The 24,047-nt window shown below is 36.4% G+C and overlaps 1 protein-coding gene across 1 annotated transcript in view; it reads right to left on the reverse strand.

Annotated features, from left to right (window-relative positions):
• Positions 1 to 948: 948 nt before the first annotated feature.
• LOC136864226 (lysine-specific demethylase 5A) overlaps positions 949 to 24,047 on the reverse strand; it is an 843,789-nt gene continuing 820,690 nt past the window's right edge. Inside the window, exon 30 of the mRNA XM_067140948.2 lies at positions 949 to 14,080. Coding sequence (XP_066997049.2) covers positions 13,838 to 14,080 — 243 coding nt within the window. The 3' untranslated portion in view covers positions 949 to 13,837. The remainder of the gene's footprint in view (positions 14,081 to 24,047) is intronic.

Consider the following 24,047-nt stretch of genomic DNA (forward strand, 5'->3'; position numbering starts at 1 on the left):
ATTATGAAGTACTATAAAAATCTCTGTCACTGGAAGAATATATATGCAAACACAATATTACTTATAGTACGCAAACTTTTTCTTCAGCCCTAGTTCCCATTCAGCACTATGGAGCTCAGGGCTCAAGAAAAGGTTCGCGTATTATACATGTTCTTGTCACGAGGAAACCTGAAGAACGACCACGCATTTTTCTCTACTTTGTAATTACCGCAGCCAAACACAGCACATACCTTTCCCCTCATGTTGAGAGGAGATATCAAGGAATGACACACACTACTATTTATTTATGTCAACTCACTGAAAACACATAAGTAACACCAAAAACTTCACACAAAAATACACGTGCTCTTATGAGAGAATCAGTACTGTTCAGGTCTATCCGCTAGAGTGAGCTCCAGTAGCTGTCCCTCGATATCTCACTCAGTGTCGCGTATTACCTCTACTGTATTTGTTTAGTATGATACATTAAAATATTTCATAAGAAATTAATGTGTTCCACTTCTTTTTTTTTTTTTTTTTGGCCAGTTAGTGTACCACTGAGGCTAGTACAATCTGCAGATAAATAATGAGTTTCAAGAAATTTTGTCAAGCAATTTTCACGTGGGTTCAGACAAATTTCCAGACAAACAGACTGACAAAAATCAAACTGAACCCCCTTTTGTCTTTTGTATAAGGTACTTCATCCGAAATAAATATGAAATATGAGGCAAAAATTTGAAATGAACAGACAAAACTAAGTTTATTTATATAGATATTTAATGGATGATTTATTATTTTCTGATATTTTTCTTTGTTTTCTTGTTTGCAATTAAACAACAGTTTCAAATTATTCAGTATTCAAAATTGTCTTTAACATTCACATCATGTTGTTCTACTACTGAAAGAGAAAGGAAGGACTGGTGATGAGAAGAATGGTGCTGGTGATAGTGAAAATATCCAAGCTCCAAATCCAGGGTTATAATAAAAATATTTAATATTGTTGTAATGTTACACTTATAAAAAAAGGTTTGTATATGAAATGAAGAAAGAATGCAAGCAATGTAACCTCAAACTGGTCGTTTTAATATTCATTCAATCACACACAGCCATCATTAAAATTAATGAATTTGTTTCTCCATTTTGCACTTATTCAAGGAAAATGAATTAAATATGTCTAGAAAAAATATTGCAGTTGCATATGATGTATATCTGGCTGCAAAATAAACATTTAAATACAGGATTTGTAGACCAAATAGAAATGAATGTGTTTTCTTAAGAAACACGATATGCCAATTAGCTGCATTCTGAAAGGTGTAACATAACAATCAGACAGGACAAACACAAAGTAAAACAGCTGTTTGATTTTTGACAATACCTTGCTTTTTCTTTTCTTACTTGCATGATACAACAAAATGTTGCAAAACACTATTTACACTATGACTAGCAAAAATGTTGGAGTGAAAGACTATTACTTGTCTTTTTTTAAAAAAAATAAGAGAGTTTAAATTTTGTAATTCAAAGGGTGATATTTGAAAGTTCTAAAGGGAATCTAGTCCCAGATCTGATATTTCCAGACCTTGATATTAATATTGATCAAGTGTTACAACAAATGGCAAGAGCAGAATTTTGTTAAGTATAAAATGTAACAGGCTAAACTGCTCAACCACAGTTCTTGTAACATTATAAGAAATAACAGCACAGTAGGTACAGTAATATTTTCAGGAAAAGATGAGGCATATTTACTATAACTTATAAATGAGAAAGATGACAAAATATACAAGAAAAATACTCTCATAATTACAAAATACAAGAAAATAGATTCTGCATAAATAATTTAAAAGAAAAAAATCACAGGATTCCACAATAAGATCACCTCTATTTAATATACAGCCCAGAAATAAAACAATTAAATATAACCAAATTAATACGTATTTATGAACTGAACACATTACAATATCTTAAATAAATAACTTGACTCAAAATATCATTTTTGTTGGGAAGAAAGGAAAATGGAAAAATAATCTTACAGAGGAAATTTAATTCACATATATACATAATTTTAACTCTTAATTAAACAAAGATAGAAATGAATAAGATATAAACAATTAAAGAACAACTGTTGCATAATCACATTAGGAAAAGGCTTTAGAAGGAGCCTTGTCTTGAACGATTACTCCCTATTCCAGCTAAAGAGCATCTTCACTTTAGATTATAGGCCATTGTGGAAGGTCTATTAACAGCACAGTGCAGCCATTAGATAAGCATCGACTTCTGAGCATAATATTGCAGGATCAATTACCAGTTCAATGGCGACTTGCATTTATGGGTGCTTAAATGAGGGACACCTTTGACAGCAGGGTATATTTCATGGCATAATATTACAATTCCAAGAATGCTCTATAAGAAATGTAAACATCAAATTTAATGTTACCATGCAGAAACATTCAAATTCTTAACAGGACTAAGCACACACAGAAATATGAAATACAGCCAGTTCCATTTTCTTTCTATTGCATATGATGTTGGCCAGGGTAGCAGTTCTATGAATCATATTGCACGAGATATAATACTTGATCTTATCCAAAAGATCAAGCTTTCAATCGCCACATAACTATAAAAATGTTTCCCATAGTTCAAGTTAAAAAAAAAATTACTTCCTTCAATAAACTAGAAATGTACTTTACCCTTGAACAAAGGAGCACTTTTTAAAGAGAGTGTAAAGAAAAGTTTAAATAGCTCCCCCTCCCCCTTTTTTGTACGTAAACTGTGAGTGTTAAAATAAATTTTTTATTTTGCTAGGTTGAGTGACACTGAAGAAATGAAAATGAAGGAATGTAAACCAAGATGACAAAGAGAAATTGTAAGCACTTCAAGATGATGGTATACTGTATTTACTCACCTACACCCGCCTAATTTTAGACTATTATAGGGAAGAAACAAAACCGCAAAAATCCTTTCAAATGACCAGACAGCATGCATAACATTTCAGTTAACGGTAAAACCCATACTTTTGGACCACATGTGCATTGTCCTAGATTACTCTTTCCCCCTATTTCTCAATGCGCTTCCAGTTTTCGAGCTGTGCATCCCGCGTGGCAACATGTAGTGTGTAATTAGGAAGTGTCCAGTGCATACGCATGAGTGAAAATGAGCAATAGCTTTACAGCATCCTTGAAGTTGAATGCATCAGAATATGCTGTAGAAAGTGGAGTGAAAGCAACAAGTTGTAAATACTACTACTAATAATAATAATAATGTTGTTTTTACGTCCCTTTAACTACCTTGGACGGTTTTCGAAGACGCCAAGGTGCTGGAATTTTGTCACACAGTTCTTTTACATTCTTTTACAGACACGAGGCTAACGTATTTGAGCACCTTCAAATATCACTGGACTGAGCCAGGATCGAACCTGCCAAGTTGAGGTCAGAAGGCCAGCGCCTCAACCGCCTGAGCCACTCAGCCCGGCAGTTGTAAATACGAAGTGCAGTCGTGTATGATTTGTTATTGGCGTAACAAGAGAAAGAAATTATTGGGAGAAGAAACATTGCATTTCTTCCATGGTGTGAAGAAAGGAAAATACGGAAATGTAGACATTAAAGTTCTGGAGTAGTTTAGAGAAGTAGGAGACAACAGCAATGCTGTAAATCATGAAATGATGCAGTTTGTCCTGCAGGAGTTCTTATATGTGCCAGTAAATCCACCGACACAAGGTTGACGTATTTGAGCAATTTCAAATACCACCAGACTGAGCCAGGATCGAACCTGCCAAGTTGGGGTCAGTAGGCCAGCGCCTCAACCATCAGCACCACTCAGCCCGGCAAAATAAAAAATATATTTTAACTCTCACAATTTACATACTGAAACAAACAAAGGGAGCGGGGGGGGGGGGGAGAGAGCTATTTAAACTTCTAGTTTTCTGCCTTCACGCTAATAACAAAATTAGAAAAAAAAAATAAATCCCAGATTGTTCATATGCAGAAACATTCATACTTATGTAAAAGCCATATAGTACCCTCTACTAGGAAAGACAATTTGTTATAAACAGCCACCATACAGTAATGTGATGGTAACCGACCTGATCAATACAGGATATGAAGATTAACCTACAGCAACAGACTTTTTTGAACTCTGTATGGAACCTCAATAGTGTAAAATAATCTTGCATCACAGCATTAAATGATCCTTCCTCATACATTCAGAAGGCTCCTATGATTAACTTTGGCAATACTCAAACTTTTCTCTTTTAGCACAAAAGACACTCAGTCACTCCTGGTCAATTTCATCCCAAGTTGGCAAGGTTTAAATGAAAAAGTTGTGATTGGAAAAAGACAGAAATCCTTCACTATAAGCTTTTAAATTAAAGTGCTTTCAGTGTAGAGAAGAACAGTATTGTTCCGACACACAGGAAGGAAGTACAGTATTTTACGTAAATTCAAAGTAAGAGCCATAATTAGAAAGCCAAATAGGTTAATGAAAGCCAAGATAAAGTCTTAACTCTTTTCAGAATTAAAGTCTGATTTACCAGTCTGTTCAGCCAATTCTTTGCTTCGGTTTAGACTGGCTTTTCCACAATCTGCAGTATAACTGACTAAAATATATTCCTTCATTAAAACTGATTGACAGTCATATACCTCTCATCACAAAATTTACTAATGAAGTGTCATACAGTATCACTGGGCGGTACAAATGAATTTAAAAAACATTTGCAAAATATCTGCTATAATTGTTTCGGTGTATTATCACCTTCATTTAAATCTAACTGAAAATGTTCATTCCGCAGCAATGAGCACTGTGAATAGTATTGCAAAATCACGAGGACTTCTTTGATGCTACACACTCATTTCTTCCCTCAATAGTTAGCATTACCTTGTTTATTGTTCCAAGGCCAAGACCCTGTATCATACTTGAATGAACTGCCAACACAAAGCGTGAACTTAGAGCATGTCTGACATACTGCAGAAAGAGTTTTCTAAAGTAGTGTATAATTTTTATCTTTGGTTTTAAAAGTTATTTATTGTTGTGATATCTGTATGAAAATGATTGATAATTTATGAGGTTCATGTTTCACAATGGTATGTGCGTATATTTCTGATGTGTTTATGGATATGACACACCAAACAAAATACTGTAGTTACCAATATATTTAGCCATACGTGCATTTTTATAATGAATTTTACACCTTGCCTGTTACTCTGATCCATGTAAGGACTGTGAAGTTTCAGTCAACATACAAAAATCAGTAGTGTGTAAAGTTTCTGGAATATTTTAATCAAATAATCATAGCCAGTGATGAATGTATTTCTGAACAGAAGCAGGAAGTACCAAAATAACATGCTTGTTGTTTAAAGGGGCCTAACATCTAAGGTCATTGGCCCACCAAAATAACCTATGGCATGTTTGTTCATAATGGAGAAGGTAAGGTAGGCTAGCAAGTCAGATTTTTTTAAGTAAAAATGTTAATCTGTGAATGTTTAGTTGAGTGAGTACTGCTTTTCGGCGTACTATTCTTACCATATTTAACCGAATCCCTGGTACTTGCAATGTATGGTTACAGAATATGAACTACATAGGAACAGCAACATGGATGTGTAACTGAATTTAAAACAAATGATGACTGTAATTCTTGTTTTATTTCACTTCTTTGACTATTCTATTCCATTATGAACATACCATCCTCATAGGCTAGTATTTATACTATGGCATACATGGGTTTATATGTTTAAGTTTTCAAATAATTGTTGTGCATTTCTGGCAATTTAAACTCACACTGCCCCAGTTCCATTCCATAGAAGGAGTATTTGAATGCAGTCTGCTAGCCTCATTGAGGACGGAGTTTTCCTACACATTATACAACGTGTACAAGTTTAATGTTCTGAGAGAATTGGGAATAGGAAACATCATAATGGGAAGAAGGAAGAGAGAAGGAACTGGAATTCTTATGACTTAGTATCAAACTGAAAGAGCAAATGACCCGTCAATACAATAGAAGTTCACTTACTGAATCACAAAACAGAATTTCACATTTTAATACACAGTATGACGGTAACAAGGCCTTCCAACGCACTACCATCTTGATCGTGTCTAAAGTGAAATAATGATGCAAGTTTAAATCACCTACTGCTGTGATTAAGCTTTACCATATTTACTTGTGTATTAGACCCCCCTTGGCTTTTCGAGACGAAGAAAATGAAGAAAAAAAAAATCTTGCATACAAGACCCCCCCAACGTAATTCATCAGAGAAGAACAACGATTCCACTTCGAAGCGGCTACAAGCCTTATGCAGCTCTGAGGACATCACACAAATTTGTGAATAGTTTCGTCCGTACGACCCATGCAATGAAAACGCGTCGATGTCAAGCGATAAATCTGTGTTTCGTAGTTAAGAAATGTCCGTCTCCGTAGCGCAGGTCTACTGCAGCTATGATGACGTCGCACAAATAGGTGAATAGTTTCGGGTCCGACCCGCGCATTGCAAGCAAACATCAATGTATGTCTGTGTTTTGTAGTTAAGAATGTCCGCCAGCGTAATGGTTAGCACAATTAGCTGCCGTTCTTGGGAGCTCGAGTTTGATTCCCAGTACCTTATTGCCAAAGATTTACGAATGGCAGAAAGGTTGATTTGTGATAAAAATGGTACATGCAACTCCCTTCCACTTAGGAGCCTGTCTAAAAAAGAGGTACACCACCTTGGGATGAGGAAACAAGTTTACTTTAGTTAAGAAATATTCACGGTTGTTGCTAGGCCCATTAATATAGGCAGGCGAGATCGTTAACAAAGTGATCGTATCTCTAACTCGGGCCAATAGAGGCTTTTTTTGGGAGAGAAGTAGGTTTAAAACTTGATAAAAACAATCCAATCACAATGGTTTTACTCGCCAACATACCTAACAAATAATAATAATATTCATTTTTTTATCTCCCCACTTACTTTCAACGATTTTCGGAGACGCCAAACAAAACATACTTGGGTATGCGTTAATAAAAAATTGGAGACAACGAACGTACAAAATTAAGCATGATAATAAAGCGCATTACCGCCACACCTGTACATATCCATAAATGCGGCAAACTTTCCTGTTATTTATTTTTATTCTTTCTGACGTGGAACTTTTGGCATTATCCGGGCGATACCATACCTAACCTAAACAAGATGGTCTCTCTCTTATCTCATTTACAGCTGTTTAGGTAAATCCTGATGTGATAAATGTAGAGAAAAAGCATGAAATATACTTAAAAATAAGGCTCTGGCTTTCAACAGCCACAGTTATCAAAAGAATGCTTCCAGTCACTATGTATTACATCTGGAAACACAACTCGTAACATACGCTAGTTATCAGCTGGTGGTTTGGCACTCTTTCAACAACACGACTTTATTCAGAAGGAGTGGCTTCTGCTACACATACACCAGCTGGGAACATCAGAGACCATCTCCGGAAACCACTAGGGAATAGCTTCACACAGTTTGGACTCTACAGTCGGGAATAAAACTATTTTTAAAAGGTTAAAAAAGACGGGACGTTGAATGCTCTCAGTCTCGATTGCAGTGAAGATGACGTCATTTGCAATGATGACACGCCAGTAGCAAGGAAGTTGGCAGCGCAAACAATTAAAATGAAAGCAGTGATCGTGTTTACTGTGTGGTAGGCCTACTGCTCAATTGACAGAGACAAAATGACTGGCCAATATTGCATAATGTGATAATACGATACCCTTATCCCTTTTTTCTCTACGGGGTCCAGTATGAAGCGAGACAAATCTTCGAAGCGAGTTTTTACGACAGTATGCCCTTCCTGACGTCGACCTCATCGGAAGAATTAATGAGATGAAACGAATGATGTGTTATGAGCAACTAAAACAGATTATATTTATATGTAGGCCTAAAAGTCATGTTCACCATTTATTGAATTTTTACATTTAGAAATACTGCCCTCCAATGAAAATAGCCAGTATAACTCAAATACATTCATAGGTTTGTTAAAAAACAGTGTAGAATGCTTACATGTACAATTTATAGTTCTTTATAGTCTAGAAGTCATGTGTACACTGCACAAAATTTGAGGTCATTGCATTTGGACCACCCCTTTACTTTTTTTTTGCTGTAAAAATGGGAAAAAAAGGGAGTCTAATACATGAGTGAATATGGTATATATTATTTTACATTGTTAACAAGTTGCATGCTTTGAAAAATAAGAGATAGAGAAGTATTTTTCTAAGTGTGACAAACTGGCATTTCTCCTAGAGAAGAACATTATTTTGGAAAAATAAAAATGCTTCACTTCTGGGATATTTTTCTCTGATTTCACTGCAATAAAATATATTCCAATGTTCAGTATACCAAAAATACTACTATAAAAAAATTATTCAATCACTATAGCCAACTCTACTGTCAAAGAAGATCTTTGTTTACAGTGTGTGACAAATGCTGGTCTCTCTGTTTCAAACTCCTGGTCTGCTAATAGAATAATTAGGGCAAAAATAATTTAATATTATGAAGACTCAACTACCAGCTAGAAGAAAGCAACCCCATCAGATGTGCATGGTTGTTCTGGGGAATTCATAATGTACATATGAATTAGTAACATTGATGTGTAACTGAATTTATAACCAATAATGAAAGAAAGGCACAATGCTCCATAATGAGAGTGGCAAAGTGAAGACTCATCCCAATACTACTTTTCCTAATGTGTACATGCTATATACACACACACATACACACATACATATACACACACACACACGTTTCTAAAGAAAAAGGAAATTATTTTGCAAATAATGGAAAATGATTTAGGATAATATTACTTTCAATAGAGTATAAATATTCGTATTTCACTGGACAAACCTTATCATTAATAACAATGATAGCTGACTACATACTGATGATCGAGAGAAATATTCTATAAAATAATAATAATAATAATAATAATAATAATAATACAAAGAAACTGGTAAGTGACCATTCATATCAGGACAAATGTCAGAACATTCAAGAGATCACTATCAACACTCAGCTCTTACTAATACAAACATCAATCTCAGTCTACATCCCAATCTACTTGTTAACTTTTTAAATCCCAGTTTCTCATTTCTCCATCAAGATTCTAACAACAAATGAAAGAAAAAATGTATGATTCATACAAAAGAAATGTTAACTGTTACAAATAGTAAGGAGGAAATGAAAAATGACAGAGGAAACAGTTGTAGGCAACATTAATTTTAACATCACAGAAATTTTTTCGATCAAATATAACGTAATACCAGTAATTTAATGTTATTGGTATCATACTTTTAAAGAAAATAACACTGAATTATCTACTACCTATTCATGAATACAACTACTGTCTCACAGTGTTATCTACAATGATAACTTAGCTTTACAAAAGGTTCAGAAGAAACAAAAGGTATATTCCCCTTACATATTAACATATAAAATCTGCCAAAAATACCATCAAAAGGTTAAAAATTTTATGAATCTGTAATATAGTAGCCTCCACTAAACATAACTATTGTCTAATTACAAATATCTGCATTATTTTGCATATACCTATCACTCAGTCACTCTCACATCCTTTATTCCCTGTCATGAAGTATTCCTATTTTTATCAATTAAAGATGAAAAGAAAGGGAATATTTCTATGCACGTACTCATCCATACACATCAATGCACCGAGTTCTGCAAATATTTCGTAATAAGGGATCAATATTATCGAAGAATGCAATGAAAAAGAATAAAAAATAAATTTAGTGGAAATAAATGGTAGAAATGATATAGTTTACCATTGAAAGAAATTCAATTGTGACAAAAGGAAATTGTTGATGGAAAGAGTATTACTTCACATAGTATACTTGGGGACAAAACATGACAACCTTACCTCACACCACTACCCTCCAGCGGCAGCTCGGTGTCTATGGGATTTACTACGTCTATTGTAGCCGGAGTTGCCAAATAGTCTACTGCACTCTATACGAAGAAAGAGTAAACATTGACGAGAGGGTGGAAGAACGTGGTCTGGCAATCTCCCCACACAAACAAGGATCTCTTAGAACTCGTTAACTCAGCAGGGTGCAGGGTGTGATTGACTGCTGGCTTCCAGCTCCCTTCCAAGAACTGAGGCCGTCATGGTTTGTCCCCAGCTATAACCCAATGAATGTGTTTACTCATACATAGAAAATGATTTTTATCAAATAATATCTCAGAAATACAAGTGACTTATGAGTCACAAAAAGGAGTATCCATCAGAGATACATATTACAACAAAGTCAGACTAGGGTTCCAAACTTACTTTATCTCCCAGTACACTGCTCACCACTGTTTATTCCCCAGTACAGTGAGGCATGAAATCCCTTTAAGAATAGGAACCAGAAATAAAAACACAGAAAGCTCTGCAACATGTACAACCTTTTGCAGGTGCAATGAATTTCATTAGTGACAAATGAACAAGGAGTGAAATACATTTTTTTTTTTTTTTTTTTAAATTTGATGCCAACTTCTGTGCATTAGTGAAAGCACTGAAGGGAATTTGCAAATCACAAAAAGGAAACATTTTAGTTTCCACTTACTGCAGAAGATATACATCATCATACTAAGAAGAACTGCAATCTTTCAGACACGAAAGCTCAAAAACTGAACACACAATTTGCTATTGTGCTGGCTCATAATAAACATAAACTTCTGATAGTGGACTAATTTACAAAGAGGTAAAACATTTTTGCTAAACAGCACATGAAACCTTCTGGACAAGAGCCTCTCAATAATTTTCTGTTCAACAGTATACTCTAATACCAATAACCTGAGGTATTTCCAAAACGGGTAATAACATAAAAGATACTACTTGTACTACAACAAAGCTACTCTTAAAAAACAACCTGAAGCATTAAAGACTTCTAGCTCAATGGTACAGTAAACCACACCACCACTGACAAATGGACTAGAACTGAATTTTTACACAAGTATATGTCACTTTCTAAAAGAATGGAGAACTAATAATTTCCTCTGTGCATTTTATAATTGTTGTAATAGAGAAAACAGGCACTCATATTTCCAGTAAATTTTGCTGGAAAAACCAGACACATTAAATGTACAAGGATTAAATAAGTTTTAAATTTACTTGTCCTAGCAAGCCAGGAGAAATAGTATATTTTAATATACAAGGTACAAAATGTACCTTTCTGCTGTCAATAAACCTCGCAGTTACATCTTGCATTTCATTGCAATAGCTTAGTTACAAACATATTTACATTACAATCCCTGAAAGTTATATCCTAAAATGCATAGTGCACTTACCAGTTTCTAATCATGATTCTTAGAAGAGAGGTCATAACACTGAACATCCATTCAAGATCATGGCCAGAGAAGCATCTATTAACAGGGCTCAAAGTATTATCCACTTAAAGAATAATTATTGGCAGCTGATTTAATAATCTATGTATTAAGAATCACTCAAGTCACAGTACAATCCTTGTCAAAGCACAAGAATATTTACAAGGAAGGTATTTAGGAACCAATACATGGGCAAGCATCATAAGCATAATAATTATTCAATTATAACTTGCAAACAAAAAACAAAAAATAAAAAAAATACCCTAATGATAAAACAGCAACTTGAGAAATGACTAAAAGCAATAGGACATCAGTTTATGTAATAAAAAGGACAGGTAATTCTATATTAAATGTTAGTTAAATATACTCAAGAAGGTTCATCCCAGCAACTTAGAGAAGATCGTCAGCAATTCTTCTTTTGCAGAGAAAACACTATTAATTCCCATTAATTTGCAGAACAAATTACCATAATTTATTTATTTCTATTGTAACATACTTCACACTTAAAAAGAGAAGCTAACTCTTATCCAACCGACTGTGTGAAAATCTGTGTATTTAATAACTATAGCCCGGATTTCCATGCAAACACATGTTCCTGAATAAGATGGTTAGGCCCTACACTTCTGAAACTTAGCAAATATTCGTTTTATGACTAATCAATTCCAAACAACCATATTTTTTCCATGCATGTTTGCACATTTTGGCCTTTTTGGGAGAAAATTCATGCATAATGCATATTTTGAAAATTTGGGATTTAATAGCAAATAACTAGACATTTATATTGGATTATATGACTTTTCTTCTCACTTTGACACATATATTATGTTAACTTACATGATAGTGCCCTTTTTGAACATTAGCTTGCAGAATTTGGGACCGTAGATCCACGTTATTTATCGATCTATCATTAAGAGAAAGAAAATTTATTCCTGGCATACTACTTGACAACCAAAGTTAAATGCATAGAGGTCCTATAATCCAATTAGCCAAGCACTTTCTTATCTGTTGCTTTAGTAAACACTGACATAAGCAGGAAGACAGGTCTACTGCTCTAATCCTTAGAAATAAGATGTCCCAGTAAAAACTGAACCCTAAATTTTGCATTACTAAATGACAGCTATTTCGTTTTTTCATCTTTGTCAGACAAAGAAATCAAAACTTGAATCACACTTCTGTGATGGTGCGTTACTGAGATAGCAACATACACACCCATGTTTTGCACCGAATCCTCATTTGTTTTCCTGGAATTTCCTACTCCGATCTCTCACTGGTCACACGTCTGAGGCCAAAATAATTGAGAAAAGAAGGGAGTTGGGGAAAGCAGCACGCTTTCATGCTTCAAATTGTAATTTAATGTTGGACTGTGCTGTGAAGTTTTGGTGCCATGCCACCTGTTAAAAGTCTACGAAGAGACCTCGTGTCTAAATGGTTTGAGGGAAAGGAATTTCTAAGTTACTTTTTTTAAGAGAGATAACTTCTGACATATTTTATCCTAAATGTATTCATTTAAGTATGAACCTGTCACTTCTTGTGATGTAGATGTTCTGTCAGAAAAACAAATGAACTTGAAATGAAGAGAATGTAGAGACATTAGTTGTACAGTGTTTCAAAATGAAATGAAAATATAACAACGTGGAACTGAATTTTGATAGTGCATATTTTCTAGTTTATTGTGCATGTTCTGTCATTTGATAATGCATGAATGCATGCATATTTTGAGATTTGATAGTGCATGGAAATCTGGGCTCTATTAATAACACTTCTACAAAAATCAGAGCTGTAATAGTTATCCTTATTTAGATGAAATTCCAAGAAAGCGTAATTCAAAATATTACAATAAATATAAACTTTCATTTTCTTAATTTAACTCTCATTTAATAAAACTTGCCTAAATTTGAATCACTTTAGGAGACTAACACCTTTACTGAAATGTTACTTAACTTGAGGCATAAGAGTTTTTGTATGACATGATAACAAGGGTTCCTACCTGGCTTGCCGGAAGGAAATCCTGATGATGATGATGATGATGATGATGATAATAACAAGAAATGTTTAAGTAGCATTGAAAAAGAGAATGTCTTCCACCTCATTATTGTATCACTGCAATGCCAGTCTAATATATAGATATAAAATATTCAAGGAAGAAAATTCTGCTCATCTGGCCAAAAAGTTCAATATAATGACATAGTGTTCACGAAGACATGCCTCAAAAATCTTTGTAATGACGGATGAGATATATTTAAATAATAATACTGCCAATGAAACTGGAAATTTCTGAGACATTCAAAATATTTGCATACTTTATAGAAGATAAAAAATAATTAATTATTTAAATCATGAGAATATGACTGCTTCTCTTCAAATTGCGATGATCCCAATCGAAGTCCAATTATTCTGGTCACTCTAACCAAGAATCAAATTCAATGATCTCTCATCATTCATATATTCATTCAGTATTTTAAAAAATTGAATCTCCCTCTTCCTAATATTTAGAATTTCACTACATTTACAATAATGTACAAATTAAGCACTGCTGCCGTCTAATGCAATTGATCTTCTAAAGCACGCGGAGGTGAACTGCTCTGTGCATCCATTTCTGCTTCATTGCTAGTGCCTTGACTGTCCAAGCATAAACTACTTTCCGAATTCTTTGGGGGATTATTTTGAGTATCCTCGTACACAACAGTAGTACATGATGAATCCCAGTCAGGAGATGCCATGGACAGTGCGAGAAGAGCATCCAGTCCCATACTCTCGTCTTCATTACTAATCTCCAACTTCAGCTGAAATAAAGACATATCTATTATATTTTACCGTAAAAGGAAACCAACAAATACATTATTTTCAGTTATTCATTTGATGTATTACATAAAATATGTAAGTATGTGCCAACAGGAATCCAACAATTGCAGACAGACATTTTTGCCCTCTAAACAATATTCACCTGACTTGCCAGCCTTCTTATACCTAAACCCCGAACTGAATATGATTTACTTCCAAATGTCCTAACTTCAAGGCCATTATTATTGCTTTTATAGTTGACATAGTTAAGCAAATACAGTAATATTACTAAATGCAGATTTCTGTCCACTTTAAAATATAAAAATTACATCATACGTACTTCACCACAGACTGTTATGCCTTTCTGCAAGCCTCCATAATCCTCTGTTTGCAACTAGTTCTGTGGCATCACTTAGTTCTATACCTCTTACCATTAAATCATTAAAAATAAAGTCTTCCCATTACCATCTTAGTCTCCCTCTACTTCCCTTACACTCCATGGTAGAGTCCACTACTCTTGCAGGTAACCTATGCTCCTTCATTCACTTAACATGACCCTTCCACTGAAGCCAGTTTATGCATACAGCTTCATCCATAGTGTTCATTTCTAACTTTCATCCCTTCATTCTGAGTACCCTCCTGTCATTGTTCCCATCTGTTTGTACCAGCAACAATTCTTGCAATATTAATTTCCATTACAGACAACTTATGAAAAAGATATCCTCCTGAGCCCACCCAGCTTTCACTTCTGTATAGCAAAGTCGATCCGAAAACAGGCCAATATAAAGTTTCATAAAATAATTCTCTTCTTTGAGATTTCATTGACTGCAACTGCAAACTCATTGCATTAGCTTTGCTGCAACTTGATTTAATTTCACTTACTACACTACAATTCTTGCACATGTTGCCATTTCTTGATGTATGCAGTACTTTTGCACCTGTCTCTTGGCACATGCCACAGCAAAATGTAGCTTCCACTGAAGTCTCAGTCTCTTTTATGGCTGGGACAGTATAGAGCAAAATTTGTGCATCTGAATGTTATGAAAGGTGCAATTCCAGGATTGGTCATTCTGCAAGAACACTTTCTAGCCCAGTGAGGAAAGCAATGGCAAACTATCCCACTCCTTAACATGCCTACTAAGTCTCATTTTACGTCCACTATCGGATTTTGTTCTTTCCCATTAATGGAATAACCTTTGGTGGTGCTATTTAAGGATCCAACAAGTCTCAGGGCTGATGACCTAACAGACACTACACATCATAAATATTTGAAACGATTCACCCGTTCCACTTTCCTACCTGGCATTCCATCCTCTTACGTTTCTTCCCTACCGACATGACTTTTGTCTCACAAGGGAACTGTCCATACTGTTATATCGAAATCAACAATGAAATTTCGCAGAGATCATGAAGTGACCTATAAAACAGCGATGTACAAAAATTTAGCTGCCATTTCAAACTGGAAGGTTTCGAAATCTTGATACATAATCCGTGTGACAACCTTTGCTTCTTGCTGGTTCGCACGGCGCACAGTGGAGTGGAGTTACAGTTGTGCTCTGAGAGAGAGAGAGAGAACGAACTGGCAGGCTGCCACGCGGCAAGGTCACTTTATTGTTACGGAACGAATGTGAAACATGAAATATGCACTTTGAGGCCACATTGTTCTTCACAGTTTTCTTTACTTGTTTGAGGGCAATATTTCGCAGGCACTTAGAACTCGGGAGGTCTCTCCGTTGTATAATCTGTTGTGAACCAAGAATATTTAACCATGTCCTTGAACTGTGGGGAAGAAAATTGAAAATGAACGAAGGACTGCACTATCAGTATTCTGTTTCTCTGTTAAACATCAAACTGAAAGTCTTCACAAGTTGGCACAATGTCTGTTAAGCGGCGAGACAAAGCCTTCCACTGCCGTAAGAAAAACTACCGTAGTCGAAGGGCTGTATTTTCCCTGTCCTGCCGGGAGGAATCTGAAGAATTTCTACACTGTTGCCTGGAGGAATGTCTTCAAGACAGCTCTTATCACTGTAAGTAGTCCAGGAATCTAGCAGTAGCAAACACTTCTCTTCTGCAACTGGGAAGAAGGATTCTTTAAACCAATACTTTAATTCCTTTCTCCCCCATTTTCCTTGATTTTGTGGCTGTTACAATTACATTTCTGGCATGAAACATTTCTTTGGAAACTCTCAGACCAAAAGTTCCAGTTGCCTCCTGTAGTACAATGAATAATTTCGGGAAAAGAGTACCAGCCATCCTAATTGTAAGCATAATTGTGGATGAATGGGTGAGTGTACTAACTGACTGAGCAACTGTTTCTGTATGTTTCTCACCAACAAACGATAGTCTTTTTCACTTTCATTTCGTGCACAAAACCACTCTGATCAGTAATGTATATTGAAGAAGGGGTGTAGTCTAAAAATCGCTCTGTAGCTGCTTCCACAAATTTCTTTGCGACTTTATCTTTTTCGTCTTCTTGCGGATACGCATGGGATACAAATTTCGTAATATTTCTACTTTTCATTCTGTGCTACTTCTAAAACAACTCAACCAACTAACATATGCACTGAAATTAGTTCGCCTCATTGAAATCTCTCTTGAAATTTCCAAGGCCCACAGTCGCTGGTCTTCATCGCATACATTCTGCTTCAGTCTTCTTGGTTCTGTAAAGTGAGAAAGTAATTTTGTATGCATCAATTTCCTATGTTCAATGGGGCTTACTGATGTAGATTCTAACCGGTTCTTCCACCTGTACAGTTGTCGTAGTGACGTCACCTTACGACAACTTTTGCGAACAGTACTAAATGAAAGCCGCTTCTTATCCCCCTTATTTAACCATAAATTTACAGCTTTTCTCTTGTAAGCAAGATCTACAGTTCGTTTCACTTTATTCTGTGAACTGGAAGAATAGCTTGAACTAGTAGATTTGCTAGGTGACTGCGGTGTTTCTTCACTGGATTGACGGGAATCAGACTCTGGCTCAAAATCGGATCCATAACACATCTTGTTCCTGGCATTGGTGTGCTGCCTTCTCTGGCAGAAAATGCAGATGAGGTGTCGCTGCTTCCACTACCACTATCACTATTTCTCTCCATACACGACTACGAGACTATGCTGGCACCCATGGGATGATTTTCAATTAGTTCGATCACATGTCGATCCATCTTCCTTTCTTCCGAAGTTATTTCACAGGAAGAGGAGAAACATTTTTCATGGAAATAATGTAAAGAACATTAGCCGGATTCATGACTGCTCCTTCAAAGGAACATGTGTCAACTGGCTAGCCCAGAAATCGCAAGGTAACCCGGTCGCTTCAGTTGGTCACCAGGACTGTTCACGTCGAGCTATACGCTAACGCGTGCAATTCTATTAGACATTTCCGTATCGATTTCTGGACCTTACAGATGGCAGCTGAATTTTTGAACATTGCTTTCTTATATACCCCTCATCCTCTCTACCAAATTTCATTCTCGATTTTGATATGACAGTATGGACAGTTCCCTTGTCAGAAATACTAATTTTCACATAATACTCACTGCACCTCTTTCCAAGTTCCAGCGATATGAGATAAAGGCCTTCAGGACAGTCTGCCATTAAAACAAAGTCATCAGAATAGGCCAAACTGCTTACTACAGTTTCATCCAAATGGATGCCTCCGTGAGGATTTTATACCTTGCAGTAAGTGATCCAAGTAGGCTATACAATGAACAACAAAGGTCAAAAATTACAGCCTTGGTTAACGCCTGTAAGCACGCTGAACCAAGAACTCATAACACATACTTCAGCGTATTGTAAGCATACATGTTTTTGATATGCCTGTAATAACCTACCCCCAATCCCATAATCCTTCAGAACAGCTAACACCATTTTCCTTTACAAAGGAAAGGATTTATTGTGTCCTATTCAATACATATATCCATCTTTAGACAGAGTAATTCTAATCAGACATGTTTCGGCTCATTTTGAGCCATCCTCAAGGAAAAAGTGTTACAAACTATATCACTGATGTTAAAAGAATGTTATTAAAACACTATGAGAAAGAATATATATAAACAAGTGAAACATGGTGAAGTTAAACAAAAAGAGATGGCAGCAAGGTTGAGAACCTTTTAGTCTGAAAGTGTAGTATGTCACACAAAAATGAAAATGAAATCACAAAACTAAAACTTGAGAAACAGTCTACCTTTACTGAGTCACATACTCAAATCATCAAGAGGGCAACAAAAATTAAGAACATAGTTTAATTGAGAGGAAACAAACGCCAAGTATAGCGGGTGTGACTCAGTAGTGGAAACCATCAATAAAATCCAAGTCTGTAATGGAAAAAATAAATAAATAATGAGTATATGTGAAAACATTGGGCTAATACATGAAAGATAAATGAAAAGAAAACTTTAGACTTACTTATTAAACAACTGCCCTCTCGAACGACCTGACCTCAGTTTAGAGGTCCCGCTTCCACTAGTCACGTTTGTAGTTGGCTCGGATGTGTTTGCGAAGATAGGAGAAGGAGTGAAAGTTTTTTTTTTTACTAGTTGTTTTACGTCGCACCACCACAGATAGGTCTTACGGCGACGATGGGACAGGAAAGGGCTAGGAGTGGGAAGGAAGCGGCCGTGGCCTTAATTAAGGTACAGCCCCAGCATTTGCCTGGTGTGAAAATGGGAAACCACGGAAAACCATTTTCAGGGCTGCCGACAGTGGGGTTCGAACCTACTATCTCCCGAATACTGGATACTGGCCGCACTTAAGCGAAGGAGTGAAAGGAGTAAGGGAGGGAGGCACTAAGCCAGCGGGGAGAGGGGAGGAAGGGGTGGTGTTGAGTTGAAGAGCTGGAAGCGGGGTTCGTTTTTATTATAGAATTGTTGACAAATAAATGGAATGAACATTTTGAATACAATGTTCTTTCTTTCATTGATTTCATTTAAATTATAAGAGGGGTCCCTAAATTGATCTATATCGATGTGGATACTCTCGAGAATGTTGAGTAAGGTGCCTTTTTGCTCGTAATGCAGGATCTTCAGATCTTGATCAATTGTTGTATATTCGTGACTAGATTCTTTATGATGCTCACTCATGGCTGAAAAACGATTATATTTAAGAGCATTGCAATGTTCAGCATAACATATTACGAAGTTGCAGCCTGTTTGATCAATACAGCTGGAAGTAAAGGATTGGCATTCTAATTTGTAAACTCTGGAGTTCAAGTATATATTGTTGTTGTTATTATTATTATTATTATTATTATTATTATTATTATTATTGATAGTGTGCGGATTGAAAATTAGTCTGGAGTTGATATGAGAGGTTCTAAATGCTATTTTGATCTTATGTTTTTTTTTTTTTAAACTGCTGTTGGAAGTGAAAGTAGAGAAGCTCTTTAGGAGCAGAATATTTTGCTAGGGTGGTCTTCGGTCTGCTGTTGTATCTATTGATGATTCTGCTGACAAAGGTTCTACTGAAGCTGTTGTATTCTGTGATGTTGTGAATGGTGTTTATTTCTTTTTTGTAACTTTTGCAAGATAAAGGAATAGTCAATGCTCTGAGTACCATACTATTGTAAGCTGCTTTCTTATGTGTATCTGGGTGCAGAGAAGTTTGTTGAATGGTGTTTATAGTGTGGGTGGGTTTTCTGTATATTGGTGCTGTAGTTGCACATAATGATTAAATCCAGGAAATTAAAGGCATTATTGTTTTCCGACTCTATGGTGAATTTTATATGTGGATCAATGGAGTTGAGAGGTTCAAGTATTGTGCTGCTGTTAGTAATATGAGAGTAAAATAGTGAATGTGTCATCCACATAGCGTGTCCAATGTTAATAATGCTATTTGCTTTACGTCCCACTAACTACTCTTTTACGGTTTTTGGAGACGCCGAGGTGCTGGAATTTAGTCCCGCAGGAGTTCTTTTACGTGCCAATAAATCTACAGACACAAGGCTGACGTATTTGAGCACCTTCAAATACCACCGGACTGAGCCAGTATCCAACCTGCCACGTTGGGGTCAGAAGGCCAGCACCTCAACCGTCTGAGCCACTCAGCCCGGCGTGTCCAATGCTGAATGCATTAATCTTACCAATAATGTGAGAATGTTCTAAATGATCAATGTAAATATCTGCAAGTATCTCTGAAGCCGGTGACTCCATGGGAAGACCCATTTGTTGGAAAATGACATCATTAAAAGTGAAGAAATTGTTATTCAATGTGAATTTCAGAATCTGAACCAATTCTTCTATTTCACCTATGCTTAATTTGCTGAACTTGGAAAGATTGTTCTTAATTAATTGTATGATTATGTTAATGGGCACATTAGCATACATGTTGATAATATCAAATGAATGAAGTGTGTGTTGTTTAGATAAATTAATATCCTTAATTTTATTGCAAAGTTCTATGGAATTTTTCACTGATGTTTTGCCTTGAAAATGGTAGTGTCATTTAAGGAATTTGTGAATAAACTGAGATACTTTATAGGTCGGGCTATTTATAAAACTGATAATAGGTCTTATGGGGATGTCGGCTTTATGGATCTTGAGTAGCGCTTTCGCTGTGGGAAGCTTCGGATTCATGACAATCATTTTAGATTTTTCAAGGTCATTAAGCAAAAACGAAACATTCTTAATAATGGTTTTCAGGTCTCTCTATTTTATTTGTAGGATCTTTTATGGGTGTTATGAAGTTACTTTCCACAAAAAAAAAAAAATTGTGCTTTGTTGATGTAATCACTTTTATCCATGATTACGGTAGCGTTCCCTTTGTTGGCTGAGATCAATTCGCACTGAACTAGGATTAACTTTGACTGGAGAAATTTCTACAATCAAAATCTTTGATCTTAGTTCAAGGAGTTGTTTTCTAATCAAGACAGAAGAACAGCTGATTGTGAACATAATATTACCTGCATTGTTACGATAAATCATATGAAAATACACAGAAGACTAACCTAATACAAAGTTGCTGTCCGTATATAAGCTATATTGCGCTTCTTATACATAATTTTACAACATAACCTCTATGAATTGCTTACGATATTACATTATCTTGTTCATGTTTTATAGATGTCTGATTAGTGGGATATAGAGGGTTATTCAGCTAAGTTGTCCATCTCAAATAACGTATGGACCATTCAAGACAGAATGGCATCAATATCCTCTGAGGTAACGCTATTAACTTTGTGTTTAAAATGGAACTACACTGGTTTCTAAACCTAGCCTTAAATCTACAAGCATTACAAGTTCAGCACTGTGATTATTCCGAATATTGATCCAAGTATTTCTCAAGAAAATGTTATGTATTCAAACGTGCTTTATTTGCCAGCTGGGGACTGCCCTGTTTGATTTGCGCTATATGTGAAACATGAGCTAGCTATTGGAGAAACTGCATTTCCTTCTACCTGCAGAATGAAAAAAAAAACCTAACTGGCAAACCCCCACCCCAAGGCCGCATTCCTAGCCAGTCAGTTACACTCCGGCCATCCCTCTCACTCTTCAGTCTTTGTCAATAAGCTTATCGCTACCTGTCCGGCAGAGCTGATCAAGTGAACTGGGAGTGTTTCCCTGTCCAGGCAGTCAAGCAATCACGGTATTAGGTATCGTCCATCTGTTGTATTGTCGACAAATACCAGTAGTCTGTCTTCACTTTTCATTCTTGTTTCTCATTTAAGTTTTCTTGTGAAGGTCGATCTTTAAGTTACAGAGAAACGTGGTAGTTATTCAGCTGGGTTTAAACTCAAAGTGATAAAATACGCTGAAGAACATAGTAACAGAGCTGCCGATCGAGAATTCAATGTGAGCGAGTTTAATGTTCGCTACTGGCGTAAACAGAAAGCTGCGCTAGAAACCACCAACCAAACACGCAAGGCATTCAGAGGCCTGAAAACTGGTAAGTTTCCTGAACTGGAAGAAGAGTTGCTTCATTATGTTACAGAGTTGTGAAATGATAGCTTTAGTATCTCGCACGAGATGCTATATTTCAAAGTGTGCGAACTAGCGTTTAAGGGAAGAATTAGCTGTTCGGATCTAAAAGTGAGCTAGGGTTGGATCCGTAACTTCATGATACGAAAGGGATTGTGTCTGTGAAGGCGAACATCTCTCTGCCAGAGAGTGCCAAGCGATTTCAGCGACAAAATCATAGATTTTCAATCGCAATGTGATAGCAAGGCGGAAGAAAAACAATTACCTCTTATCTCAAATTGGCAATGCAGATCAAACCCCAATAAACTTTGATGTGCCATGCAACACCACCATCAACAAGAAGGGAGAATCTAGCATGCTTGTACGTATAACTGGGTGTTAAAAATAGCGCTGCACTGTCGTGCAAGCAATAACCGCAGACGGAAGAAAATTGCCACCGTACGTTATTTTCAAAGAAAAACAGTGCCTAAAGCAAAGTTTCCCAAAGGCATTCATGTACGGGTTTAAAAGAAAGGATGGATGGATACAGCTCTTGTCCAGGATTGGGTCCATACGGTGTGGGGAGCACGGCCAGGGGCACTGCTTTGACGCCCAGCAGTGCTAGTGTGGGTCAGTTCCCACGGACACTTGGTGGAAGACATGAAGAAACGTCTTCGGGAAATGAAAACCGATCTTGTTGTAATTCCTGGTGGACTCACACATTGCCTACAGCCCTTAGATGTTTCCGTCAACAAGCCCTTCCAGGACAACATACGTAAATTGTACGTCGAATGGATGGCAGGAGGGGAGCATGAGCTGACGGCAGCAGGCAAAATAAAGAGACTGTCAGTTGAACTTATGTGTGATTGGGTTATGCGGGCTTGGGTTATAGTGTCGATAGACGTTACTGTGAAGAGTTTCTTGAAGACTGGCATCACAAATGCGTTGGACAGAAGTCAGTATGATGCAGTATGGGATGGTGACCAGTATGATGCACGCGAGAATAGCTCGGATACTAAAGGCAGTGACAATAAATAGGATAAATATGCCAGTTGTCTTGTTTCAATAGCCTAATGCAAATTTTACGGGTTCTTTTTTCTGGAATACGATCTTTACATTAAACTGTTTGTATGCAAAAAATACGATCTTTTGCATACAAATCCTCGCACTGAAAATGTTCACACTTATTTTTTGTCGAAATAGTGCGAGTTATATGTGAGCAAATATGGTATAGTATATGAAATGTACTTAACAAGGACACAACAACCTAAAGATAGATCAACCAAGACAGAACACAGCCAAAATAATTAAACTGGGAAACAAAAAGAGAAAGCCTTGTATGGCAAGGACACAAACGGCAAAATTTTACAGAAGATGGGACCATCCCAAGCTTATTTTGGCCAAACCATCATCATTATCATCACCTTGGAGAGAAAGAAGAATCTTGCATGGATGATGTAGACAAGAGCTGATGACAGGACTTAGGTAACTGAGAACCCTGGTCTTCTGGTACTCAAAGCAAAAATACCTGGGAACCTGTTACAGAGGGTACAGATCCAAAAAGCTGGGAACCTGTTACACACAGTATCAGCGAGTTCTCATTGATGCATTTGATTCTCTTGCCCCAGCAAGACTGCTTCTCTGCTCCATCACCTTTCTATCACCAATCGATCGATCGATCGATCAATCAATCAATCAATCAATCAATCAATCAATCAATCCTTTCCCTATTTTCTCAACTATATATATATATATATATATATATATATATATATATATGGAATTAAGTGCCTTTGCTGGCAAGATGTAGTGTTTACAGTGCACTATGTCTTCTGGTATGGGCTAGAGCAATTTTGTTACTTTCATTGATCTGTCTCAGCTTTATCCTTGGCTTTGACAAAATGAAAGTGACTGAGGTATGAGTGTTGCTAGTAATGCCATTCCTTCTGCAGCCAGTCCCTGCTATGAATGGTGTGAAAATATTGCTCATAGGGTCGGTTGGTGCATGCATTTCAGTGGGCTTGGCAGACTGATATGTAATAGCAACTTCTGGCTCGGTGAGGAAAGCAACGGGAAACTACCT

The sequence above is a fragment of the Anabrus simplex genome, chromosome 2 (genome assembly GCF_040414725.1).
Source record: "Anabrus simplex isolate iqAnaSimp1 chromosome 2, ASM4041472v1, whole genome shotgun sequence".
NCBI lineage: Eukaryota > Metazoa > Arthropoda > Insecta > Orthoptera > Tettigoniidae > Anabrus > Anabrus simplex.